General features: G+C 54.9%; 1 protein-coding gene across 2 annotated transcripts in view; it reads left to right on the plus strand.

Moving 5' to 3' along the window:
- ANGPT4 (angiopoietin 4) overlaps positions 1–22973 on the plus strand; it is a 44908-nt gene that overhangs the window by 17466 nt on the left and 4469 nt on the right. The window contains exons 2-8 of one of the 2 annotated variants that reach the window (XM_078444183.2): positions 6108–6263; positions 7700–7821; positions 10615–10847; positions 12912–13027; positions 15845–15946; positions 17465–17631; positions 22085–22215. In XM_078444183.2, coding sequence (XP_078300309.2) covers positions 6108–6263; positions 7700–7821; positions 10615–10847; positions 12912–13027; positions 15845–15946; positions 17465–17631; positions 22085–22215 — 1027 coding nt within the window. The remainder of the gene's footprint in view (positions 1–6107; positions 6264–7699; positions 7822–10614; positions 10848–12911; positions 13028–15844; positions 15947–17464; positions 17632–22084; positions 22216–22973) is intronic. The other variant, XM_078444184.2, reaches the window with a different exon arrangement.

Raw genomic sequence — 22973 nt, forward strand, 5'->3', positions numbered from 1 at the left:
AACAGCATCTCAGGCGCTGTACGTAGATAGCGCCAGGAATCTTCCCTGCGACCCAGAGATAGGAGCCATGATCACCCCCTTTCTAGAGGACAGGCCCAGACAGGCAGAGGTATCCGCCCAAGGTCACACAGCCCCTAAGCTAAGAGTTTTGATGCGAACCCAGGCTCGTCCTATACAAGACACTAACTACTCTTTCCTCGTTGGTTTCTATCCGTAGTTGACAAAACGCTCTTTCCAAATATGAACTATACACGCCATTTTCCAAGGAAGAGACAGGCAGGGCCTATCACCGGTATTGATCTTCTCCCTGATTCTCAAATACACCAGACACACTCACGTCTTAGAGCATTTGCATTTGCCTTTCCCTTTGTCTAGAACTCCCGTCCTCCTGTCTTTCCCACAGCTGGCTCCTTCGCACCCTCTCAGCTCAGGCAGCTCCCTCCGGTGAGGGTTTCCCTGCCACTCTGGCCACACTTGCCTCCGACCCCACTCACTACCGTGTCTCATTTCCCTGCGTGGCACTCATCACTATTGGGATTTAACTAATGAGTTCGTGGAACTGCCCTGGAATCAGAAAACTTGCCAATTTTGTTCACTCTTGATTTCCCAGTCCCTAGTAGAGCGCCTAGCACATAATAGGTGCTCAAGAAATTCCTGAGTGGGGTGGGGGTGAGGCGCGCCTGGGTGGCTCAGTCAGTGAAGCGTCCAACTCTTGATTTCAGCTCAGGTCATGATCTCACAGGTCATGAGATCAAGCCCCGCTCCAAGCTCTAGAGTGACAGCCCAGAGCTTGCTTGCTTGGAATTCTCTCTCTTCTCTCCCTCTCTCTCTGCCCCTCCCCAGTCAGCACACTCTCTCTGTCTCTCTCTCTCAAAATAAATAAAAATAAACTTAAAAAAAAAAAAAAGAAAACCCTGAGTGGATACACAAATGACACTCCGAGGGTGAGGGATTAGCGTAAGAAAATATATTTGTCGTTATAATACATACTTTTATATGGGCTATTTTATAGAATCTGGTTTTGGCGGGTTTGTTTTTTACTGTGTGTGTTTTTTACCTCTAATCTACAGGTTTGGTTTTGTTTTGTTAACGTTTATTTACGCTTGTTATTTATTTATTTTGAGAGAGAGAGAGAGAGAGGAGCGCGAGAGCAAGAGAGAGATTGAGCAGGGGAGGGGCAGAGAGAGGGAGAGGGAGAATCCCAAGCAGGCTCCACGCTGCCAGCCCAGAGCCCGATGTGGGGCTCGATCTCGTGAACCCTGAGATCATGACCCGGGCTGAAACCGAGAGTCAGGCGCTCAATGGACTGAGCCACCCGGGGCGTTTCTGTGAGCACTGACAAATATACACGCTCAGTCATGACACAGAACATTGCCAACACCCTCAGAAAGTTCCCCTATGACCCTTCGCTGTCCATTCCCACCACAGACCCAGTCCTTGGCAAACCATGGGTTCTGGCTTTTCCAGATGGTCACATAAATGGAATCCTGCAGACTCTCTTAGAGTCTTATTATTGTGTGGATCACTAACTCCTTTCTTTTCTTTGTTGAGTAGAGTCCACTGGATGGACGGACCATGGTTGCTTATCCATTCCCCAGCTGCAGTCTTTTTTTATGTAAACAATGTGGGAGAAAAGCAGGCTTGAGGGGACCTCCTGGGCCACGAAGACTGTTCATCCCTTTCGATGCTCATCTGTGGTCTGTCCAGAATACCCTCCTTCCTCAACCGGCCCGCTGCCCGTCTAAACTCCTTTCCTTTCCCTCGAGTCCCTTTTCAGCCGTCCTCTCCCCAACAAGGAGCAAGGTTTCCTGTCCTCGTGTCACAGATCAATAAAGTGAGGCTCAGAGGCACGTAGCCCTCGAGTACTAAAGACCCACAGTCGGAGTGTCATAGAGCCAAAACTCAAACCCGGGGCCAAAGGGAGAGGGTTGATAGCCTGAAGGCCAGAGATCAGCCCCTTTGCAGGCTGGAGAGGTGGTGGCAGGTCAGGCCCCTGCCCCCCCATCTCAACCCTGAGAATCTGCAGCATGAGGGTGACAAGGAAGGGGCAGGTCCAATCCTATGGGGGGACGTGGGGGACTCCTTCATTGGGACCCCTCCCCCATCCTTCCAGCCTGCAAAGGGGCTGTCCCCACCACACATGCCAACATTACTCACCAGAGTCCAGCATGGCCATAATGGGCCCATCTGGCCCACATTACCCATCCTAGGACCCATGCTGGTGGGCGGGTGTGGTAAATTGGGTGATGGGCCCCAGCTGTGGGTGGCCTTTGCCCCACCCAGCCACTCGCAGCCACAGGACAAGTGTGGGACCAGTGCGGGTACTTAGGGAACTCCTGTCACTTGAGATGACCCCAAGCTACCATGAGTCCCCAGCTCAGCTCTGCAGGCCCGAAGAAGGCCCTGGGCCAGGAGTCAGGGAACCTAGACCACCAGGTAGTGACCTTGGGCCAGTCTTCCGGGCCTCAGTTTGTCCGTCTGCAAATGAGAGGCTTGAGGGGAGACTCCCGAGAAAGTCTGAACGGGCTCTTTATCTGCCTGGAGCTGAAGCTCAGGGTCTGGTCGTCTGCGTTTGAAACCAGGGTCCCCGAGGTCTGTGACTCGTGGGAGAGTGCGTGTGAGAGCAGCCTCAGGATAGCTCGGCCTGGTCTACGCACCCTGGGGTGCCCCAGCAGCCATGCATCAGCAATCCCAGGCGATAGAGGCAAGGAGGGGAAGCTGACCGGTGGGGAAGCGAGCAGATTCCAAACTCGCATTGGGATCGCGGTAGCCAGAACCCACTAGGGGACTGACTGCAGCAGACAAGAAAAAGAGAAGCGAGGAGGAGGAGGTCTGGGTTTGAGGCCAGCTGCCAAGATGGGAAAGATGGAGAAGGGGGGTGGGGGGCGGGGAGGCTGGCTTGCAGAGGGGAGTGGTGGGGGATGCCGAGACAGGGCAGTGGGGGCTGAGGGACCGAGGGTTCCATGGCGGGTGTTTTTGCTTGAGATGCTCGTTAGAAGCCCACGTGGGGACGGTGAGCTGGTGGCACACGGAGGGGAGAAGTCTGGGGAGGAGACGGAGCCAGTGTCGTCAGCACGTGACCGTCCCGGGCCCAGCCAGAGCACCTGCAGCAGGCACTGAGGCACCTGGGGCCCCGTCCGCTTTGACATCCAGTCTTGGGTGAAGCTAACGGATCCCTTTTCAGAGCGATACTTTTATTTATTTATTTATTTATTTGTTTATTTTTAATTTTTTTTTAATGTTTATTTAGTTTTGAGAGAGACAGAGACAGAGCATGAGCAGGGGAGGGGCAGAGAGAGAGAGGGAGACACAGACTCCGAAGCAGGCTCCAGGCTCTGAGCCATCAGCACAGAGCCCGACGCGGGGCTCGAACTCACAGACCGTGAGGTCATGACCTGTGCTGAAGTCGGACGCTCAACCGACTGAGCCACCCAGGCGCCCCCAGAGCGATACTTTTAAATGCATAAAATAAAAGCATCCGAACGCCCAGCGATCTTGACATTGCGGTCAAAATACTCAATATTAGATCTGTGCTACGGTTGTAGCTTTGTCCAGTGGTGGGTCCGAGGATGTCCGTCTTTCTGAGGTCCCGATGAGCAGAAACAGAATTTAAGATACTGTACCGCCTGCACTGTGGTATGGAAATATTGGTGATTTCTAGGGGTTAATGGAGGGGCGGGATGAGCTAAGAGTGCTATGGTTTGTGGCCCACGTTCGTCATCGAAGGAAATGCCAAATTTTACTTACAGGTTAGCAAAGTTCGTGGGCCCCCCTGAATTCTCTTTGCAGACCCTGTGGTCCCCACTAAGGACCCCTGACCTAGGGAGAGAACATGCAGAGAGACTAAGGCCCAGAACTGGGCTGAGAGCCCCCAGCATGTAGAAGCCTGGTAAAGGAGGGGGCAGAGCGGGGGTGACCACGGATAGGACAGCTAGGAGAAAGGAGCATCTGAAAAGTGTTTCCAGAACGCGGGTGTGGCCATCTAGGCTAACTGCTGCTGAGGGGGAGAGTAAGAGGCCATGGAAGGGTCCCTCCATCCAGGAGATGATGACCAGGCGGGTTAAGGAGGGAAGGGGGAGGGAGGGCAGAGAGCACCGAATTCAACAGTCTGGGTTATATTTGTTTTTCTTGAACATGGCAAATACACAGACTGCCTTATATTATTCCTTAAGCTTTCTTGTATGCACACCATAATAATATTGTTAATGTTTTTAGAGGCGAGGGTGGTCATGGAAGCAAGGAAACGGAGGAGCTTGTTGAAGAAGTTTTGCTGTTGAGGGGACCGGAGAAATTGGAGACGCAGTTGGAGGGACTGTGGGGTCAAGAATTTGTTTTTAGATGGAAGCGGTTGGATCACGCTTGTGTGTTACAGGGAACAGTGGGGCGGGGCGGGGTGGAGGTGGGGTGCTGATGATGCAGGGAAGGAAGGAACGGGCCAATATGACAAGGACTTGAGAGGCTCCCATGTGCCCGTCTCCCTGGTCCTCAGTCCCTTTTGTGACTGCCACCCCAGTTCTCACACTTGAGCAGCAGATTCACCTGGGCGGCTGGGCGCCACCCCAGAATGTCTGACTCGGTAGGTCTGGGGTGGGACCTAGAAATTTGCATTTTTAACAAGCTCCAAGGGCCACACTTTGAGAACCCCTGCGGTAGTCAATACCAGCACCACCCACATGCGCCCCCTCCAGGATCTGATGTTGCACTACAAGGGCACGCACTCCAAAATCACAGTGGGGAGGGGGGGATTGGGAAGGGGGGAGAGCAGGAGAGGGGGGCGGCAGGGGGCTGGGGGCAGGGAAAGGGGCAGACTGTTAAGATGCAAGAGGGGAGAAGAGACCGAGGAGGAAGCAGCCAGAGCCTGCCTGCCCCCACTCCAGCCAAGGTCACCACCCCTCCCTGGGGAATGCCTGTCTTCCCAGGGATCCTGGGAGCTGCCCTGCCAGACCTCCTGGAAGACTAAGTGAGAGGGCAAGGGACGCAGCCAGGGCCAGGGGGTAGGGATGATGGCCAGAGGCCAGGATGTGTGCAGAATGAAGAGAGAATAGAGGAGGGGCGCCAGCTCTCTGCCTGAGGGCACCGAGCCCTGAGAACACGCTGTTCACCTTTGCAACTTGATCCTGGTCTCATGCCAGACCAGCTTCAACTGCTCTTGGGAAAGAGATTAGCCCGTGGGATCCCAGAACATCCTAGCTGAGAGAACCCTTGGAGACTGTCCGGTTCAGTCCATTTGGCAGATGGAGGGGAGCAGAAAATAGAAAAGTCCAACTTGATGGATAGACCTGCAAACTCTCCTGCAGGGAAGGATACATCCCCACTCCCTGATGGCTGGGTAATGGGCATGACATTGGGGGCTATTCTCTGACCCTTGTAGCTCCCCTTTTTCTACCAATTCATTGAACACATATTTATTGAGCACCTACTGTGTGCTAAGCATTTTGCTAGACACAGAGATAATGGTTGAGGAAGACCAAGTCTCCGGCTTCATGGAATTGACATTCCAAGGGTAAAGCAGACAACTGACGGATAAATATGTAATACAAAGTCAGGGAGTCATAGTGGTAGGAAGAGACCTGAAATGACACGAGGGAGTGAGGCATGTAGATGGGGATGAGATGGAGGGAGTTTCCAGGCAGAGGGAACAGCATGTGCAAAGGCCCTGAGGTAGGGGTATGCTTGCTATGTTGGAGGGATGTCACAGAGGCCAGTGATCTGGAGCAGGGTGAGGGAGAGGACTGGGAGACGAAATCAGAGCGGGAACAGAAGGCTGGATCATGGAGGAAACTGAAGTCATAGGGAGGACTTTGGCTTTTCCTCTAAGATAGGAATTCTGGGAGGGTTTCTTTCTAGCAGAGGAAGAATTGGATTTGACTTAGGTTTAACAAGATCCCTCTGGCTGCTGAGTAGAGGATGGCTTGTGCATGGGACCTGGATGGAGGCAGAGAGGCCAGGGAGGAAGCTACTGGGATGGTCCAGGTGAGAGGTTAGGGTGGCCCGGCCTGGCAGAGAGGCCTCCCCTGGTTGCTCTTTGCCCTTCACGGAGACGCAGGAAGGGACAGGAGCCTTCCTCCAGCCCTTACCCATGACCCCGGCCCACGGTCTCCCCACAGCTAGAAAGGTACATCCAGATGAACTTGAGGTCAGAGCTGGCACAGGTCCAACAGCACATGGTCCAGAACCAGACGGCCACCATGCTGGAGCTAGGCACCAGCCTCTTGAACCAGACCACGGCCCAGACCCGCAAGCTGACTGATGTGGAGGCTCAGGTATGGAGGGCGAGCAGGTGGCGTGGGGGGAGGGGAAGGGGGGAGGCTGTGGCCAGCCGGGCCAGCTCACAGCCCAGGTCATCTTGCCTCGGCCTCTTTCCCTGGCTCAGGTCTGGGCCTCCTCTGGGCCTGTAGCACCCTGGGCCCCTTCCCTGATGAGCCGGTTACAAAACACTCTGAGCACCAAGCCACGAGCCCTGGGGGCAGACACCGGGTGTGGTGCTTCTGCCTCTGTGACTCCAGGGACACTCCAGGTCTGCCCTGGGCACTGGGATGAGCCCTCAGGGGGCTCAGAGGGCTCCTGGGGAGAGATGGCTAATAATTCACTCAACCTCAAGAGCAACAGAAGGGGAGGGAGGGAGCAAACACATAAACGGGAGGGGAGGGTGAGTAAGTGAATGGATAAAAAGATCGAATGACAAATAGGCATGTGTCCGTTGAATCCCTACTATGTGCAGGCACTGTTGGAGATGCCCGGTTCCGGGTTACAGCAGTAAATGAAACAGGCATGCATCCCGACCCTTGTGGACCTCCCTTTCCAATGACCACCAGGGAAATGAACAGGAAGAATAACTTGCACATGTCAGGGGGTGACCGTGTCCAGGAGAAAACAGCCTGGGCAGGAGAGAGGGAGGGCGCGCTAGGGTGCAGGGATGGCTTGCGAGTTTAGACGGTGAAGCCAGGAAGGCACTGTGGAGAAGGTAGGATGGGAGCCAGGCTTACTCAGAGAAGGCCCAGTGGGGGGACTGGGCCGGCAAGCTCCAGGAACATCAGGGTGGTCAGTGTGGCTGGAACGACCAGGGGGAGAGGGGTGGGCAAGGGTTCAGAGAGAGGCACTGGGGGCAGACGACAGCGCGGGGCACTGAAGGCCATGGCGAGGACTGGGACTGTTCCACTGTGTGCTGTGGGAGCCACAGGAAGATTCGGAGGAGGTGGGTCACATTTTTAAAAGGCTGCCTTGGGCTGCTCAGCAGAGAAAGGACACTATGGGACATTGGGTGGGAACAGGGAGCCCCATGAGGAGGTTGGCACAGGACGCAGGGTGAGAGACAACAAAGGCCAAGACCGGAGTGGGGGCCGTGGAGGGGCAGGGAATGGTCAGATGGCCATCTGGAAGGTGGATCTGACAGGACTTGGTGATAGATTAGATTGGGGTGGGGAGGGGGTGCTCAAGGGCGACTCCTCCTGGGCCCTGAGCAGCCAGAAGAACGGAACTGTCATGTGCAGTGATGGGGAAGAGCAAACTCAGAAGGCAGATCATAAACTCAGGGCCTGTGAGTGAGCGAGTGAGCGACCGTAGAAACTAACTGCAGGGAGGATAGAAATAGGTCAGCGAGTTTCTGGAATGGCAGAGCCCCCGGGCAGGTGGACGGCGGCCGAGGCGCGTTCCTGCAGGGCTCGCGTAGCCCCCTACCCCTTCCTGTTTGCGGGGACAGGTCCTGAACCAGACGTCGCGAATGGAGATCCAGCTCCTGGAGACTTCGCTGTCCACCAACAAGCTGGAGAAACAGCTGCTACTGCAGGGTCATGAGCTGCACCGGCTGCAGGGCCGCAACAAGTGGGCACCAGCATCCTGGCACGGGGCCGGGGACGGGGCTGGGGGGCAAGGGCCAGCCCGGGACCCACGTGGGGTTGGGACCCAGGGTGGGCGCAGGGGCCGGGGCCGGGGCGGGGCGGGGGCCAGGGTTGGAAGCTGGACTTGGGCTAGTACCTTGGACAGGGGCGGGGGCCAGAGCTGGGGCCCCGGGGTTAGGACTGACATGAGGGAATACTTGGGCGGCTCAGGCTGGAGCCAGAGCTGGGGTAAGGACGGAAACCAGGGTTGGAGTCCAGACTGAAGCTGGGAGAAAAGCTGGGCCCTGGGGCTGGGCTGAGGTTGGGCTGGGGGCCCAGCAGGCACCCCTGGGTGGAGACGGGAGACAGGCATTTCCCTGGGGGCTCAGGACGCCCTGATTCTTTCTCCGTTCCTTCCTTTTTTTCCTTTCCTTCTCCCTTCCTTTCTTCCTTCCTTCCTTAGGCAGAGAAACTGGCATCTGAGGCTGATTTCATCTTGGTTTCGAGCTGAGTGGAGAAAAACTGTCAAGGTCAGGGTGCTGGAGGAGGCAAAACCCACACAGCCACCCCCTTCTGTACAGGGGGAGATATTACAGTGTTACAGTTGCTCGCACGCCGGTCACAATAAGGACCTAAGGCTCATCCGCGTCTCTCTGATCTGCGTACAGCTAATGCTAGTTTGTCCACCTTCTTATTCCTACTCCGCCACTCCAAGGTGGGGCAGGCCAGGGACTGGGACAGTCTGAATGGGCACTGTCTAGAAATCCGTGTAGAGGGAGGATATCACCAATATGCTATTGGCCCATGGAGACAGCTAAATTTCTAGAACCCAAGTGTGCCCCCGTTTTTTTTCTCTTCCTATGGCATACTTTGGGGTTCAGGGGGGGGAATTCCTTCTGCCTCGGCTAGACTCATTGTGCTAGTCTGGAGAATGGGTTGGCGTAACCTTACAGATAGGAGAACGTCTCCCTCCTATCTCCATCCCTTAGCCAGCCACCCACCCACGGCAGAGGTAACCGCTCTCCCTGGCTGTGTGTGTGTGTGTGTGTGTGTGTGTGTGTGTGTGTGTGCATCCTTTCATTCATTCAATCACCAGTCATTTTTTGAGCTCTTACCACATGTGAGACACTGTTCGAGACACTGGGGGGTACAGAAGTGAACACCAGACAGAAATCCCTGTCCCCCAGCGGACATTCTGTAAGCTGACGTTCGGGGGTTTCTTATGGATATGTAAACAAATATATCCCTTTTTTTATCCTTCTTGATCCCAAATGGAGCGTCCAGCTCTTTTTTCCAAGTATCCCGGAAACCGTTCCCTCATTGCATGTTGCTCGTTCTTTTCTCCAACTGGATAACGTTCCACCCCATGGCTGTGCCCACCCTAATTTTCCCGCGTCCCCAGCGAATGGGCAGTAAGGTTGTTGTTTCCTGTCTTTCTCTACTCTTCAACGTGAGGCGGTGAATAATGTCCCCGTACCTCGCTGCACACACACACGTGAGCCAGCCTGCAGGCGAAAATGCCAGAAGTGGAAGAGTTGAGTCAAAAGCGTTTTTATTTTTTTAAAACTCTTCTTTTTTTTTTTAAACCCATGCCAAAAATGCTCCACGCTTGTTATATCGCCAGACAATAGAGACCCGTATAAAATGAAAGGGAAAGTCGGTTCCCCCCACCCGCCTCCCCTCTTCCTCCTCTCCATCACCATCCACTCCAGCCCGCTCGCGAGCTCGCTCGCTCGCTCGGCAGGAGTAACAACGCTTCGTGGATTTTCTTTCACTTTCTCTGCAAACACAGGCACCACCGTGTCCTTCCACGTGCCTCTCTAAGCCTTTTCCTATAAGTTCACGGGTCTCCCTCTGCATTTACAGCAATACCTTTTTCCTTCCTCTGTTTGGTCACCCACACATGGGGCTGGACGAGAGGCACTCGTGTCCAGGGTGCAGTCCCACTCAGGTCCTGGGCATCTTTCCAATTCCGCCCAGATGCGCTCTGCCCCCAGAGCATTTCCAGGGATGTGGAGACAGCACAGGCCCAGCCGGCCCTGGCTGCTGGGCATTCAGGCCCTTCATTTTTCTCTATTATAACCGATCCCCCAAGGGGCACTCCTGCCCATGCTCCCTAGAGGTTACCTCCTGGGAGCAGACTGCTAGGTCAAAGGGCAGGCATACTGTGGACTTGATAAGGACATCCTTATCAAGGCTGGCATTGATATCAAAAGCTTTGATATCAAAGCTATCATTCCTGGCACTTCCTTCCACCCCCACCTCTCTCTCTCTCTCTCTCTCTCTCTTTATTTCAATTTTATTTCGTATTTATTTATTTTGAGAGAGAGAGCAGGGGAGGGGCAGACAGACAGGGACAGAGAGGGAATCCCAAGCAGGCTCCAGCGCAGTGCAGAGCTCCACGAGGGGCTGGATCCCAGGAACCCGGTGATCGTGACCTGAGCAGAGATCAAGAGTCAGGGGCTTAAGGACTGAGCCACCCAGGCGCCCCCGCCACCACCACCCCTTTCTTCTCTGGACCCCGATCCATCCATCTTCTTCCAGAGCCAGGTCTCCGGTCTCTCTTTCCTCCCCTCCTCGCTCTCTGCTGCGGGGGGGGGGGGGGGGGGGGGGCACGCCCCCCCCCCCCTCACCTCCCCGGGGCTGTGTAACTCTGGGCAGGCGCCCCACCTCTCTGAGCCTCCTTACCGATCTGTTAGGGGAGTGCCCCCCGCCCCCGGGGCCCCGGGGACGAGCCCTCGAGTGTGACCGCGTGGCGGGGACAGCGGGCTGACGCGCGTGCGCCCCCGCCCCGCAGCGCGCTGGAGACGAGGGTGCAGGCCCTGGAGACGCAACAGCAGGCGGAGCTGGCTTCTCTCCGCGGCGAGAAGGAGCGGCTGCGGCGGCTGCTGGGCCGCCAGAGCGGCGCCCTCGCGGGCCTGGAGCGCAGCCTGCGCGCCGCCAGCAGCAACTCGAGCCTCCTGCAGCGCCAACAGCGCCAACTGCTGGAGTCCGTGCAGCGCCTGGTGCGAGTCGTGGCCCAGGGCCCGGGTGAGCGAGGGGGCGCCTGGTGCGGTGCGGGAGGAGGGCAGGGGAGGGGAGGGAGATCCTGCTTACCCTCCCGCTTCGCTGGAAGCCACTGCGGGCAAGGCCCGTCCCCTCTCCCGGCACCTGGGAGATAGAAATGACAACGAAGACTAACAACGAACGAGGAGCACGAGAGTCCTAGGAGGAGCCAAGGCAGACGCCACCCCCTAACTCCATGAGTGACCTTGGGCATGTCCCTCTCTTGGCCTCAGTTTCGCCATCTATTTGTGAAAGTGATAACAATAATAAGGATTCCCCCAGCCCAGACGCATAAGTTTGGGTTCCAGGATCCACCCGACACCCTCACTTGCTTCGGCTTGCCCCACCCTTCCCCCAGCCTCAGTTTCCCTATCTGTAGAGTGGAGAGATTGGACTCAGTGTTCCCCAAGGCCTTCTCTCGCCCTGTTGCCCTCGTCCCTAAACCCAGGAGAGCCCCACAGAAGTGAGGAGGCATCTCTGGCCCTGGCTGCTGAGAGGGGAGATCAAGGCCGGGGTCGGTTCTCACTGACTCCTTCTGAGGGGGCCCGCTTGGGGTGGCCGAGACCCTGCTGGTTTCAGCTTGAGTCACTCAGTCAGCAGAACCCTAACTGAGCACCCACTGTGTGCCAGCAATGCAGCTGACATTTCCAGACCACAGAAGACCTAAAAGGCAGGGCTGAGGAGAAAGAACACCAACCTGAGGACAGTCAGGAGCTGTGGGAAGGTTTTTACACCCAGCGGGACTATGTTTTAGGAAGCTCAGTTGGAACCGGGCAGTGGAGAACGGCTGGGTGGGAGGGAAAGACTCCTTGCAGGATCAGCACGGCAGGAGGCTGGGGAGCCTTTAAGGCACAAGGAATCCAGCCGGAGTGACGCGTTCCAGGCACTAAGGCTGGCAGCGATTTAGGGCCAGAGGATGGCACCAGGGCTCTAAGTGGGGCAGGCCCTGCTGGGTTTGAGGGATGTGAGGCCCCAAGGAAGCCACGGGCAGAAGTGGAGTCCTTCCAAACCATGAGATGTGGAGGGACCCGAACGCATCGCTGGCTTGTGCCATAGCCCTGGCAGTGACACTGCCTAAATTAGTCCCACGTGTGGGTCTGTTGTAGCTCAGCCCCAGATACAGGCCCGGGCCCGGTGCCTCTGCCCGCAGGCTCACCGCTAACCCAGTCTCCAGCTGTGATCCCGTGTCTGCTTGCCAGGCTGGGTAGGAGGTTGTGCTGGGCGCCTGGCCTCAGGCACCCTTTGCCCAAATGCCCTGTGCCCCTGCCCTGCTGTCACCAGAGAAGGGCACCGTGGGGTTGTGCCTCCTACCGAAGGGCGCTCTAAGGACTCCTTCGTAAGACCTAGAGACAGGGAAGGCTCTGCCCATGCCCCCAGCTATGTGCCCTTGACCCAGTTACCTTTCCCTTAGCCCTCGGTTGAGGGGGACGTGCCTCACCGGGGTTCCGACCCCAGTTACCTCTCCCGGAAGACCCTAGCAGCCTCATCTGCGGCCTCCCTGGTTTGAGTCTTATCCCCTGCAGTCTCCGTTCCACGCTTTAGCCGGAGCCCTCTTCCTCCGCACAGTCTGGGTTCCTTCCTCACCCTGGCATCCGAGGCTGACCTGGCGCCTGCTGAAACTCAACCGCATTTCTCGTTCCTCTCTGAACGTCCCTGTGCCAGCCTCGCCCTGCTCCCGTCAAGTTCGTCAGACAGCCAGAGCTCTCTCTGGCTCAGCTCTGGTCTCATGGTGTGGGTCATTTCGCCTCCCTGGCCTCCACTACCTTCCCACACCACCCCATCCTTGGCACACGCCAGGACTCTTCCCACCTTGGAGCCCCCCCACGCGCTGTTCCCTCTGCCTGGAACATTTTCCCCTTCTCCTAGGTGATCCTGCTCCTTATCCAGACCCCAGCTCGCTCCCCTCCTCTAGGAAACTTTCTCAGGTCTGATACCTCTCCCTGTCCCCAGCATCTCCCAACCTGGAACCCAGCAGGAAGTAGGGCTCACCTGGCCCCTTCCCTCTCTCCTTAGCTTACCTCCAATTGCTTTTGCGTTGTCACATTGCAGCCTCCGTGAGGGCAGCTGAGCAGGTGTTCCAGGACTGTGCAGAGATCCAACGCTTCGGGGCCAACGCCAGTGGCGTCTACACCATCCACGTGGCCAATATGACGGAGCCCAGGAAGGTTAGGGGACTCCCTGGGGGCTGAGGTTAGCGGAGGGTGTTGAGCCAAGGGGCTCCCCGACAGGTCACCGCCTCCCCCCGCCCCAGTCAGCTTCAGGCCTTGTCCAACATCTGAGATACCAGAGAAGGTGGGATGACCCTACCTTCGGGAGCCTCCAAGGGAGTCAGAGGTCAGAATGTGGGGGTTAAAGCAGAAGTTCCCAGAGCTGGAAGTACATCCTTCTGCATCTTCTCCAGAGATGCTTTTAGTTGGAATGGCAGAAAACAGTTCTGTGTTGGTTAAGATCATGCTGGCTGTGGGGCGCCTGGGTGGCTCAGCTGGTTATAAGCATCTGACTTCAGCTCAGGTCACGATCTCACAGTTCTGAGTTCAAACCCCACGTCGGGCTCTGTGCGGACTGCTCAGAGCCTGGAGCCTGCTTCGGACTCTGTGTCTCCCTCTCTCTCTCTCTGCCACGTCCCCGTTCACACTCTGTCCCTCTCTCTCTCTCTCTCTGTCTCTCTCTCTCAAAAATAAACAAACATCAAAAAAAATTTTAATTGAAAAAAAAAGGTAATGCTGGCTGAAACCACAAACAAACGTTGAAAATCCAGGGGCTTAACACAAAGAAGTTTATTTCTAGTTTAAAAAAAATTTTTTTTTTTTTTTTTTTTTAATTTTTGGGACAGAGAGAGACAGAGCATGAACGGGGGAGGGGCAGAGAGAGAGGGAGACACAGAATCGGAAACAGGCTCCAGGCTCCGAGCCATCAGCCCAGAGCCTGACGCGGGGCTCGAACTCACGGACCGCGAGATCGTGACCTGGCTGAAGTCGGACGCTTAACCGACTGCGCCACCCAGGCGCCCCTAAAAAAAATTTTTTTTAATGTTTATTTTTGAGAGAGAGAGCGAGAGCGAGCAGGGGTGGGGGAGGGGCAGAGAGAGAGGGAGACACAGAATCCGAAGCAGGCTCCAGGCTCTGAGCTGTCCCCACAGAGCCCGGGGTGGGGCTCCAACCCACAAACCGTGAGATCATGACCTGAGCGGAAGTCGGGCGCTTAACTGACTGAGTCACCCAAGCGCCCCACAAAGAGGCTTATTTCTAATTTACATATAGTCCAGTTGAATGCAGGTGTGGGGGCTCTGCTGCACGTGGGAAATGAGGGACCAGGGCCAATAGAGACCCCACCATCTCCAGTGAGTGTCTTCAGTGAATGTTGCCCTGGGCTTTGGAGGTCCACTTATGAGATGGATGAGGGGTCGAGGGGAAGTGTGGGTATCAGGAGGGAGGGTTTGGAAGCCAGGCCCAGAAGTAAAAGAGTATGGAGAACAAGTAGTCAGTCTTTGCACTTCCTAATTCCCTTTTCAATTTTCTTTGACTTCCTATAATATATATATATTGTATACATTTATATATGTTTGTTTCCAGGCCGTCTTTAACACTTCACACACACCTGCTAAACTCCTCTTTTAACAAAGAGATCAGGCCCTCGATGTCTAGCTAGAATTTCATGTTTTCGTTACATTTATTTTTACAATTATTTGACTAAAAGCAAGTGTTACTAGTGTTCGATTTGTGGTACTGATAAGATTTCCTTCTGAAATTTCATCTTCCTTACATTTCATCTAAGTATTTAAGTTTTTTTTTTTAAGGGACACTACTTTTTAGGTAAATATTCTATATGAAATTAGGTTCATTCTATATGAAATTCAGCTATGGTGAAATTCTGTGAGGCAAAAGAGCTGGGCTCAGACCTCAGCGTAATTTAGTCTCACTTGCCTCGAGAAAGCCCCTTCTCCTCTCTGGACCTCAGTTTCCCTTACTGTACCCTCCGCTACTCCCACAACAAATGCCACTGTCGCCTCTCCCTGAGCAGGCTTCTACTTTCTAAGAGCCGCTCCCTTCACTGCCATTTCCACTTGTCTGCCTGTCACATCATCGTCCAAAGCCCTGTTCCAATGCTACCTCCTCTGAGAAGCCTTCCAGGGTTGCCCAGTGACTCCTTCTTAGGAGCTCTTCTTGTGGCTGCCCAAATGTTCATAACCGATAGTCTGCCTGCCCCATCATAGCAGCCAGGCATATCCTCCAGACCAAGCCAGCCCTGAGGGTTGATTGATCTCTGACGCGTCTCTGTCACCTAGTATGGGACCAGGGACCAAGTGTGTCTTCACTGAACATTGAACATGTACTGAACTGGCTGGAAGAATAATACGAACAAAGATTAGGCTGAAAGAAGAGATTATGATGGATGGTGAGCTCTTTGAGAGAAAGACTCTTTCTGTCTTATCCATACTGGCACCTCCCATACTTTGAATGGAGCTTGGTATATAGCAGATGCTCAGAAAACATTTGCCCGCTGAATGTAATAACATTTCCTGAGTCTACGCCGTGTGCCAAGCATGTTACACCTGTCAGCATTTAATCCTTACCACAACCTCGCAATAATAGCGGGGGAAAAGCCTCCGTTTACTTAGTTCCCAATATGCCCAGACTCTTTTCTTTGGATGACTCATTATACATAGTTCTTGCATCAAGCCAACTTGCAGGTGAGAAACTGAGGCACAAAGAGGTTAAGGTTTTAACACTTACATTTTACAAACGAGGAAAGGAAGGCTCTGAGAGGACATCGCTTGTCCACGACTTTAGAAAAAATGATGACACTAAGTGGGAAATGTGAACCTGGATATTTCTGATGCCCTTGACCACCAGGCTCACCTGTTGCTCTGTGAAACTGTCAGCCAAATCAAAATGGGGCTGGTCCAGAGCTGCTTCTGACATCTTCCAAGGGCTTCCAACTCCCCCCCACAACCACCACCACTACCACCCAATTCCTTCCAGGTGTTCTGTGACATGGAGGCCAATGGAGGCGGATGGACTCTCATCCAGCGCCGTGAGAATGGCAGCGTGAATTTCCAGCGGAACTGGAGAGATTACAAACAGGTAACACTGCTGAAGGGGCTTTTCAGCCCTGAAACTGGGGCAGGGGGGTTGTAGGCAGGGCACTGGTTTGCCTTCAACCCTCCCCGGCGGGGGCGGAGGGGGGGAATCAACCCACCTAAAACCAACCACCTTCAAACAGATTTTCCTAGTGCACATTCACTGTCAGGGACTCCCTCACCTGAAATTGAACCTTCTTTTTGCAGGTTCTGACATCTATCCTAAAAATAAAAGTTTAACTTTATTTTTTTTATTTGTGTAAAGACTATACATACATATTGCTTTAAAAAAATTTTTTTTAAGAATACAAAAATGGAACAGAAAAAAGTAGTCTCCCCTGCCTACCCCTGACTGCGTTGCTTAAATGAATGTCCTTATCTTTGCACACATATATAATCACATTTTCAGGAGAGATTCTTTAATGTGGAATTGCTGGCTCAAAGACCCAGTGCATTTTACAAGATGAGAAGTAGTGCCCTAGTGTCTTCCAAGTTGTAAATTAACTTTTGAGTAAAGAACTTTTGGCAAGCTGGCTTAAAAGCTCTTAAAGTTTCCACAAGCAAAAGAAATAGAAGAAGGTATGTGGAAATGCAACAATATCATTAGTTGTGGCTGCGTACTGTTCATTTGACCAGCACTTAAAAATAAATACCAAATTAAGATATGAGTGTCCTTGAGCCAATTGAGTTTTAAACAAGTATTAAAATGGCAAAAAAGAAAGGGGATGCTCAGACACAGAAATACACAAGAGCACTGAATACTAACAGACTAATCGGCAGCGAGGCAGGACGGAAGTGGGGAGTGGGGTTTAGGTGTGCCCCTGTCCTTGGTGCTGAATTATTATTCGGGCCGAGGACAGGTTTCTCATCACCGTGCGACACTAACGCGCTTAGCTTTGCATTTCTGTGTTGTTGAAATTTTGCAGGAGTTGCCATGCCACCCAACAAAGGTCGCTCTACAATTTATGCCCCCGATTAAAATCTTTTAATGTTTTGTTGCGGTCCAACACACATGCAGCTAAGTGCACAAATCTTAAAAGTGGAAGATACTCAGTGGGTTTTTACCTGTGTGTTCACCGACGTGCCCACCATTCAAAGCTGGATATACAGCACTGCCAGCACCACAGAAGCCCCTCTGGTGCCCCCCTGTGCCTCCTCGTGCCCCAGTCAATACTCCCCCAAAAGGTAGTTGCCATTCTGACTTCTAGCACGACGGATTCATTTTGCCTGTTCTGAAACTCCACAGAAATGTGATTTCAATTATTTTTAACAGAATTTACCCAGTTTTACAAAAATCTTGGGTTTTTTTTTGTTTTTTTTGTTTTTTTTGTTTTTTTTTTTCTCTAGGAGGTGGAGAACTCCCATTCCCAGGCCTGCCCACACTGTACTTTATGGACTTGGTCATTAGGCAAAGTGGTTTTGGATTAAGTGGCCCTGGAGCCCGGCCCAGCCCAGCTCCTCGGCCAGGGGCACGGCCTCCCATCGCAGCATGAAGCCCACCCCCACCCTTCGCTCCCCACAGGGCTTCGGCGACCCGGCAGGGGAGCACTGGCTGGGCAATGAGGTGATGCACCAGCTCACCGGCCGCACAGCCTACTCCCTGCGTGTGGAGCTGCAAGACTGGGAAGGCAACGAGGCCTACGCTCAGTATGAGCATTTCCAGCTGGGCAGCGAGGGGCAGCTGTACAGGTGGGCTCGGGGCCCAGGCTGGTGGGCGGGCTGGGGTCCCGGGCTAGTGGCTGTAGAGTCCGCACCAAGGGTCAATCCCTGGGCGTCTCCTGTTCCTACCATCTGTCCCCCATTTGGGCGCACGTCACGGGATCTGGAGGCGGCCGGTTAACACTCAGCACGTCCCGGCCACTGGGTGGGGTGGAGAGACTGTCGCTGACGCTGCCATCCCAGGAGCAGGAAAGGGCCTTCTCAGGTCAGTCACCCCGAGGCAGCCATATTCCTGAGGCCCAGAGCGGGGAGCCCAGCCTGTCCCATGCTGTGGGGTAAGGTAGAAAGGTCCCTGGGCTACGAAACAGGGAACCTGAGCTCCTTCTGGCTCTGTTCCAGCTCGCTTTGTCAATTTGGGCAAGTCAATGTTCTGGCTTGTCTGGACTTCCGCTGCTTAACTGCGGGATGGGCTTAAATATGAGCGTAATGTGAAATCATCAAGGTCTCCCACACCTCCCTCGGCTCGGTTCTTGGCTCTATTTCGGAAAAGAAATGAGCACTTACTGAGCACCTACTCTGTTCCAGGCATATTACTCCATTTAATCCTCCCACAACACGCTGAGGTAAGCATTGCCGCACCTGCTTTACTGATGTGGAAACTGAGGCACACAGCTTAAGTATCCTGCCCCAAGTTACAAGTTAGGTAGAGCTTAGATTTGAACTCAGGTCTCTCTGCTACCAACACCCAGGGTGTTTCTACTACATGATGTTGCCTCTCTGAGAAACTCAGGGTTCTTGAAGATACGACTGGGTCCTGGCTATCTTTGAACCAGGACAGGATTGAAATCATAGACTCCCACTCACAAGTCTGCAAAGGACATCACCTGTCACCTGGGGCTTCATGTGATGCTAGCACATATGCCCCAGCCACCAGCCAGCCAGGCTGGGATGCCTCCACTGACAGGGGAAGTCACTTCCTCCAAAGGAATCGGATGATTCTCCGTCTTCCTGCACTTTAGGTCTAATTCCATCTCAGGGAGCTTTTCGATATTACGCTCCACCCACTCCTTTCTCTTCTTATTAGACGCCCTGGATCCTTCAGCTAAGTTGTTCTGACATCCTCCTTACGGGACCCACCCCAATCTGATAATAGTCCTCCTTAAACAGCCAGGTTCAGAGCTGAATGAACCATGCCCTGGGTCTGGGCGAGGCAAGGGCTAAGCTGGATGGTCCTCTCCCCGCTACTCCTCGAGCTGACCAGGGAGTAACCACAAAACGCTGCCGACTCCTAGTCAAGCCACTAAAGCCAAGGCTTAAGTCCTGACTCCATCCCTATCTGCCTCAGTGATCCCGAAGAAATGCTTCCACTTTCTCATCTGTAAAATGGGTGCCCTAGGTGTACCTACCTTATTCAAAGTGCTATGAAGCTCAAATGAGATACTGCACACCGAGCATTAACACAGTGCCTGGTACTTAGTAAATGCTCAGCAAAGAATATAATTGCTGACCCCGAGGCAGCTGTTCACACACTTGGCTCGTCTGCTCTGTGTGAGTTCACTGCTGTTCCTATCCCCGTTGCTTCGTTCACAGTCGTGGGTCCTGTGTGTCTGGGGGTGAGCATGTCCACAGGCAGTCCCACACTCCTGGGAAGACACTAGCTGCCTGTGGGGAACACACAGGGGCATAGAGATGCTTGTGTGAACAGGGAGGACTCCTTGGAGGAGGTAATGCCTATAAAGGGTGGGCATCCTCCAGACAAAGAGAGAATAGGAAGGGCACCCCCAGGCAGTGGGGATGTTTTGAAAAAAGGCAGAGAGGGGGTTCCTTCCATCCAGCTGGCCACGGATACCCCAAACCTGAGCAAGTCTCTTTCAAGATCATAAGGAAGAGTCCCTGCTCTTTCAGGAAAGGCTTGGGAGTCTGGGGGGGGGAGCGAAGGGGGCAGCGGGGGGGGGGGGAGGGGTGGCACGGAGATCCTAGAAAACAGAGGGAGATGTGGAAACTGCCAGAGAAGAGCCAAGGGGAGAGTGACAGAACAGATGCTGGTCCCCGTGCCCCCACCGTAGGGTCAGCTGGCGGCTGAGGTGGGGAGGATCCCCACAGGGAAGCCCAGAGGCAGGGAAGCATAGGCATCAGGGGCGGGAAGGCCACCCTTATTTGTCAGACACAATAATGAGGGCCTTCTAGAGCCTGACTAAGGCACATGCGTAAGCCTGCAAGAGAAAGTGGCCCACAGGGAGGGAGGAAGCAGGAGGCACGGCCAAGGCACAGGCACATGCCCCCCAAAGGTGCCCACACACCCAGATCTGATTACAAGTGCGAGATACACAGAGATACGCAAGGGCGGGCACAGACGCACGTGCACATGTGGAGGGGCTCACCACACCTCTGGGGCACACACGTAGGCCTACAGAGCGCACAGACTCACACAAGCGCATCGCTACACAAGCAAGCACAGACACGTGCAGCGGTGCTTTGCAGAAGCCCTCACAGGTAACACGCGCGCAATTCCAGACACGAAGGCAGATTCCACCATAGATACTGACACACAGACTCAGAACACACGCACACATATGCGCGCAGGCACGCACAACAGTATCCAAACGCTCACAACTGTAGATGCACAGACCCACCCACAGATCCACGGACACGTGGAAAACACACCTTGTGTGCCTAACTTGGGGATACCCGGAGGCCTGTGTGTTTGAGTTCCCCAGGCTTGAGCCATGCACATGTTCGAGATGGGTCTCAGCACTGAGTCACGTGGGGCATCCTGGTCCCCGACTTGAGAATTCCCCGGGGGTCACGAGATCCCCATTCTGGCGCCCACGGGGGAGGGGAAGGGAGGCAGAGACTGAGCTGAGGACTTGGAGACAGTAGGGAGGCCAGTGCTGCTGGAGTAACCCCCATGAGGCCCATCGGCTTTGTCCAGCCCCGATTCTACCCAGCTCAGACTGAATGTCACCCCGAACCTCAGCCAGAGCCCCAAGCCTGACCTTGAACTGACATCGCTGAAGCCTCAAGGGGAGCCTATAATAGCCACAAAGAGAAGCTGGGACTATATGAAGCCATGGGCCAACCTGTCTGTCCCCACCCCCGAGAGCCCTGGCCAGATGGGCCTCTTTCCGGGGTGGGGGGGCTACAACACCAGTCAGGCGAGCCCTGGGTTGCATGTTTAAGGGCACAGTTAGAGCTTCACGGTTAGAGCATCTGGCCCCGAAGGCCATGCCCCTGCCTCACCACAGACAGGCAGAGCCCATGGTGGGAGGTGCAGGGACCGAGCCAGGCCACGTGCCCAAGCCCCACATTTCCTCCTGATCCCACAAGGGGGCATCTCCCAGGCCCTGCCCTGGGGGAACCAGAGCTTCCCTGAGCTTCCCTGGCCGCCTCTGGTGTCCATTTTCCTCCACCCGTAGGACCTTCTTCATCGTCCTCAGACCAGGTCCCCACCTGCGTTGCCTGTGCTACAAGCACGAAACACTCTCTCCAACCAGGCTGAGCAGGAGCCCGTGCCAGCCACATGCCAAGGGCTGGGAACACAGGGACACATGACAGCCAGCCCTCAACGTGCTGAGTATTTACTGCATGCCTGCCCTGCTCTGCACTCATCACACGCCGAAGTCTTGCCACCGCAATAACCAGACCAGGGCGCCACTGTTAATATTACCGTTATTAGCATTTTAGCAGATGAAGAAACTGAAGCTGACAGGTGACGCAGGCTGCCCGAGGTCATGCTGCCGCAGAATGACAGAGCGGGGATTCGAACCTAGGCATTCTGTCCCCCAGAGCTCATGGTCGTAATCACCATGCAGGCCTGAACATGCCCAAGAGGATCTCACAGCCTGGCAGAGAAATAGAAACCCTCCCCAGCGGGCTGCGGATGTGCAAGTCACAGGGCTGGGGCTGCCCCGGGGCACAGAGCCGTGTGGGCTGGTGTGGTCAGGGAAGGCTTCCTGAAGGTGGCAGGGCGGTCAGCTGGCGAGGGAAATGCACCGGGCTGGCATCTGGCTCTCACCCTCTTCCGTTCTGAGGCCTGGGGCAGGCTCCTCAGGTTCTTGGGCTCTGTTTCTTCGTCTGTAAACTGGAACCAATAGGGTGTTGCAAGGACTGAGCAAGAATGAGTTAACCCACATGAAGGCTTGGAACGATGCCCAGGGCACAGTAGCCGTTCAAAAAAACGTTAGCCATCACCTTCATTCTCGTCGTTATTTTGATCCCTCTCACTCTTGTCCGAGACTCGGGGTCAGTGAGATGAGGGAGGCCCGGCCCACAGTGGGTGCTCTGTTCCCGGGGAGGCAGCAGGCAGGGAGGGTAATCCAGGGGCAGGGATGGCCGAAGAACCCTAGGCTGGGGCGCCCCTCACCCCAGAACAACCGGAGAGGTGCCCCCGCCTAGGACCAAGCCTCCTGGGGAGGTCGTTCTTTAACCAGCCCCATCCTCACTCTGGACCCCTCTCCCATCACCACCTCCCGGTGACCTCCAGGCTTTCTCTGAGCGGATACAGCGGCTCAGCAGGGCGCCAGAGCAGCCTGGTCCTGCAAGGCACCAACTTCAGCACCCGTGATGCAGACAATGACAACTGCCTCTGCAAGTGTGCCCAGATGCTGTCTGGAGGTGGGTGCCAGTGGGCTCAAGCCCCGCTCACCCACAGGCTCACTTGGCTGGACACCCCTATTTCCTCCCCACCCCCGGGCGGGCCTGGCTGTGCTCTATCCGCCCCTTCCCCCACCAAGTCCTCAAGGTTCCCTCAGGGTCTTGCTCATCCTGACACAGGCACCACCAGTTTTTGCCTGAGACTGGGGGGTGGGGTCCCAACCCCAGGCCTGAGAACCCACTCCCCCCCAGGCTGAGCAGGACCAAGATGGGGAGACGTGGGCAGAGGGACAAGAAGGGCAGCTCCCCACCAAGGCCTGGCTCAGGCAGTGCTCCTGGGCGTGGGGGACACAGGTCAGAAAGCAGGAGATGGGGTGAGTAGGAGGGGCAGAGATAGGAGGAGAGACCTCCTGGGATGCAGAGACAGAGATAAGAGAGACATCAGGACATAGAGACATAGAGCAGTGAACACAGAGAGTCCCACGGGAACAGAAGTCCAGAGGGAGACATGGAGAGACGATGTGCAGACCACAGAAAGACAGATGGACACATTGTGTGAGAGACAGACCCCGAAAGGCAGGGCAACAGAGACCAAAGGGAGAGACAGAGGCACCAGGGCCCCACAGAGAGACGGACACAACCTCAGGGACCATCAAGGTGCCGTCCCCCAGAGGCCACGGGCTGAGCGGAAGGTCTGGGACTCTCCCTCCCATCCCGGTGCCCCTCCCACCCTGTCCATCTCCTGCCAGCTGGCTCCCTGGAGGAGGCAGCAGCCCTGA

The sequence above is a fragment of the Panthera onca genome, chromosome A3 (genome assembly GCF_046562875.1).
Source record: "Panthera onca isolate mPanOnc1 chromosome A3, mPanOnc1 haplotype 2, whole genome shotgun sequence".
Taxonomy (NCBI): domain Eukaryota; kingdom Metazoa; phylum Chordata; class Mammalia; order Carnivora; family Felidae; genus Panthera; species Panthera onca.